Source organism: Ranitomeya imitator, chromosome 4 (assembly GCF_032444005.1).
Source record: "Ranitomeya imitator isolate aRanImi1 chromosome 4, aRanImi1.pri, whole genome shotgun sequence".
In the NCBI taxonomy this organism is placed as follows: domain Eukaryota; kingdom Metazoa; phylum Chordata; class Amphibia; order Anura; family Dendrobatidae; genus Ranitomeya; species Ranitomeya imitator.
In genome coordinates this window covers 319,026,150-319,030,476 of record NC_091285.1, presented here as the reverse complement: position 1 = coordinate 319,030,476, position 4,327 = coordinate 319,026,150, and the positions used below count along the sequence as shown (strand labels likewise).

The window sequence follows — 4,327 nt, the reverse complement described above, 5'->3', positions numbered from 1 at the left end:
TAAGGTACCGTAATAAAACGATTAGCCAACGATACCGACCAGTGATACGACCGGACCGTGATCGTTGTTAGTCGTCGCGTGGTTGCTGGAGAGCTGTCACACAGACAGCTCTCCAGCGACAAAAATAGAGCAAGTCCCCGTGTAATCTGGGTAACCATTGTGTTATGAAGCGCATGGCCGCACTCACGATGTTTTCCCTGTTTACCATTGTAAATGTAATTTAAACAAAAAAAAAATTCCGGTGTGTGACACGTCCATCGCCGTCACCTTTCCGTACTGTGCCAGCCCTAAAGCACAGCACAGCGTTTATTATTAAGTCAACAGTGTGCTCTGCTTTACGGGCGGGAATGACAGTGTCAGTCACTGCGGGAAGATGACGGCGAGGGACGTGGTTGACACCTTTTTTTGGGGGGGGGTATTGTTCACTTTTTTGATTGTTTAAAACACTGCGCTAGTAACCCAATATTCCCTTGTTTACAGCAAAGACATCGCTGGATCGGTGTCAAACACGCCGATCCAACAATGACAGCGTGTGATCAGTTACCCCAAAAAATTCCTAATCATTCGCTACAATCTCACAGCAGGGGCCTAATCGTTGGACGATTTCAGAAAAGATAACGTTGGTTACTGACAAAAACCAACTATATCGTTACTGAAATCGTTGTGTGATGGTACATTTTAAAATTGATATATTGAGCAATGCTGTTTGTGTTTGTAACATCTCATAGTACAATGAGCGACAGCCCTATAAAAAAATGAAAAAAAATATTGATAAAATATTGTCAGACATTGCACATCAGGTGTTACAAACACAAGATTTGTTTATACGGCGCACGGTGTGATTTGGTGCAAACTTTATTATAGACAATAAAAACTCAGTATTTTTGAACAAAATAACAATTTTATTTGGGACACAGAAAAAAAGAAATGGGAAATGTTATGGGGTATCAATATCTGCGATTAAGGGGGATTGATATCCTCCACTTTTGGTGGGTGTTGAGGAGACCGAGGAGGAGGATGAGGGGGAGGAAGCAGCATACTCTATTACACTAGACGGGATGCCGACATCAATCCAGCCAGTTGACGGTGGCGAGACTGCCAACGCAGGAGGTGAGGGAGGAGGAGGGACGACCAGTGTCCTTGGCTGGCTACTCCTGCTCCGGGTAGACCCAGACTGAGTACTTGGTGTGCTCCTTGTAGACCCAGGCTGGGTACTGGGTGTGCTCCGTGTAGACCCAGGCTGGGTACTGGGTGTGCTCCGGGTAGACCCAGGCTGTGTACTTTGGGTGGTTGTTTTGGGAGCAGCCATAGCCAAGGTTGTAGTGCTTGTCGTCTTCTTCTTTTTTTTCCTCCTCTCTCCCTCTGGGTGTGGGTCAGCTTCCCGTCTGTGTGCCCTTGAAGGCCTGGCAGGAGCAGAAGTTTGGGGCTCTGTTCTGTGGTGGCGGTGGCCCTCGGCACGCGGAGCTCTGTGGTGGTGCTCTGCAGCAGGAGTCGGAGCCATGGCAGCCAGCGATGGTACTGCGGGCATTGTAGTCGCTGACTGCATGACCCGAGCCTGCTGCAGAGCAGTGACATATGCGTTGTTGCAGGCCTGCATGACCGAAATCTGGAGTTCCGGCGTAAGATGTTCAACCATGCCCTTCTGAATGGCACTAAAAAAATGTTTGGCCGGCCTCGAGAGCTCCGATTCTATGGTTTCAAGACGCCGGTCGATATTGGACATTTTATCGCACAGCGCCTTGAAACCATTCTGGAATACGGTGCTCAAATGTAAAAATTCGGGCAGGATCGCCCTGTCCGAGGCCCGCTGACGCTGTCGGGAAGACCCGAAGGAGGGAGCAACAGAGGCCTCGGCCAGGGGAACATCTGATGGACCGGCTGCCGGTTCGCCAGATTGTGGTGATGCAGACCTGCTCTCGCTGTGGGATGGCTGCGACGGTTCAGATGGCGCTTCACGAAGGACCGCTCCAGAGGGTCGGACAGTCTCGCGGGTGCTGCTGTGTGTTCTGTGAAAACATAAGGAAACCATTAGTATACTAAATATAACATTTCACATGCGTCATTAATTAACTTTACCGGCGGTATCCATTGCCGCCGTTAATATTAACCTATTTTTAATATTGACACTGCATATGCCGCATCAATATTAAAAAAAGAATGCATTTATTTATTTCAAAATAGTCACCCATGGTTGCCGTTTGTAACGCCCGACAATTACGCTTATCGTCGGAACTGCCATGACGTCACGGTCATGTGACTGAGACGTCATCACAGGTCCTGCGAGCTGAGCAACCATGGAAACATAACCTGCCTTGGAGTAGAAGGTATGCCGTGTCTATTATATTTTTCCTTTTTTTTGAAAAAAAACTGGGATACACCTGGATGGGCAATATACTACTCCACTATGAAATATTGCCCGGGCATGGCCAATCTACTATCTTTCTGTGTTCTGTATACTTCGTATTTCAGGGAAAAAAAGAGGAAGCCAAGCTCACCATAGTATTAATCCCAGAAGGCTGGGAGCACGGAGACGCTGTGTCAAGCGTGAGAAGACCAGAAATGAAGAAAAAATTCGAGGTCACCGAGGCGTGAAAAGTAAAAATTAAATACTTTATTCACTTCACTCAGAAGCAGAGGATGAAACATCAGCACAATACAATAAAAACACTATCTACGCGTTTCAGGTGATAGGGCACACTGATGTCTGATGTTCCCTGTCACCTGAAACGCGTAGATAGTGTCTATTGTATTGTGCTGATGTTTCATCCTCTGCTTATGATTGAAGTGAATAAAAGTATGTATTTTTTACTTTTCACGCCTCGGTGAGCTTGAATTTTTTTCTTCATTTCTATACTTCGTACTTGCCAAAATAAATGGCTGGGCAATAAGCTACGTGGCTGGAATATAGTACGTGAATATGCATGTTGTAAAAACTAGGTGTGTGCATAGGTACTATATACTTACTCTCTGCTTTCAAGGACCGGTCGCAAGAACTGCAAAATACGATTATATTTGTAGATAGAGGTCCTTGAAGCTGCAGCACCACTACAGATCTGTCCCTCCTTTTTCAGGCCCCTCTTGAAACGGTCCTTCATGGAGCGCCATCTGGTCTTCAATTGTTTAACTGTGTATAAATTAAAAAAAAAAAAATTAGTTTGAGAGAAAATATTGAAAATGATAACGCAACCGTGTGCAATCCCAATAGAAGACATCGCAGACGGTTGTGTATCCTGGCATGATGGGTCACAGCAGCATTTTGGAAATACTTACGAAATTTAGCTTTGCCCGTGGGGGAAGCGCTGTCGAAGCCATCCCACAGCGATTGTGCCACCTCAATCCACAAACGGCGCAACACGCCCTGGTCCGCGTGCCGGGGGTCACGGCTGTCCCACAACGGGCCCCGTTCCTCTATGGATGCCACCATCAGGTCAATGTCCAGTGGGTCATCATGGGCCCGTTGTGAAACCTAGAATAAATGGAAAATATTAATGTTTGCAAGATAAAAATTGTTGTCCCTACCTCCTCCACCACCACCTACCACCTCCACCACCCCTCCCTCCCACCACCCCCCCTCCCACCACCCCCCATACCCGCAAAAACAAAAAACTTAAAGAAAAAAAAGGAATAGGTTTGACATAAAAACTTACTCGCCGTCCTGCAACCACAGCTTGGTCCCGTGGTCTCTGCTCCTGCTGCCTCTGTTCCTCCTGGCTCTCCTCCTCACTTGAAGAAGCCTGTAAAATAGTTTACAAAAAGTTGAGTGACCCATCTACAAATGACAGCGAATAGTAAGCAATAGTAGATCATGTACTCACCGGACTCCTCAGCGGTGGGGTGTGGCTTGAGTCGCTGGCCATTACTAATGCAATTCTGAAATAAAGAACAAAATAAAATTTATCCTATGCACAATACAGCGGAACATAGTAAAATATAAAAAAAAAAAAATCATTTACATTTCAACCACAAAGAACATTGCACTCCAACTGAACTAACGCTGAGCAAACAACACTGCCACATTGATTAAAAAAAACAATGGCAGAGACAACACAATGCCAGAGTAAACAAAAGCCTAAAGATAACAAAACAAATACACAACAGACCCTATGTCGTAATCCAAAAAGAGAGTTTTGTTTAAAAAAAATGTACAGTATGCACGGAGCAACCCAAAAAACACAATAGATTTTTGAAAGGAAAAAATTAACAACCCCCAAAAATTAAGGGCAGAAACGGCAATACAACACCATACTTTACAATAAAACCGACAGGGCCGGATACAATAAAAGGCCATACAACGCCATACCTCCCAACCAGAAACATACAACAATGT

At 45.5% G+C, this 4,327-nt stretch overlaps 1 protein-coding gene across 1 annotated transcript; it reads right to left on the bottom strand.

Moving 5' to 3' along the window:
- Positions 1–721: 721 nt before the first annotated feature.
- LOC138676044 (serine/arginine repetitive matrix protein 1-like) lies at positions 722–3,933 on the bottom strand. Its single transcript, XM_069764870.1, has 5 exons — positions 3,816–3,933; positions 3,648–3,734; positions 3,271–3,466; positions 2,965–3,124; positions 722–2,006 (listed from the first exon to the last, which is right to left on the bottom strand). The coding sequence occupies exons 1-5, from the start codon at positions 3,855–3,857 to the stop codon at positions 938–940; spliced, it is 1,554 nt and encodes a 517-aa protein (XP_069620971.1). The 5' UTR covers positions 3,858–3,933; the 3' UTR covers positions 722–937.
- Positions 3,934–4,327: the final 394 nt, after the last annotated feature.

Bases quoted from the DNA above. Each gene is read 5' to 3' on its own strand.
- LOC138676044 (XM_069764870.1), bottom strand. From the start codon at position 3,857: ATGGCCAGCGACTCAAGCCACACCCCACCGCTGAGGAGTCCG. The intron at 3,467-3,647 runs GTAAGTTTTTAT...CATTTATTCTAG, and splicing joins CTGTGGTTGCAGGACGGCGA to GTTTCACAACGGGCCCATGA. The intron at 3,125-3,270 runs GTAAGTATTTCC...ATTTATACACAG, and splicing joins CACGGGCAAAGCTAAATTTC to TTAAACAATTGAAGACCAGA.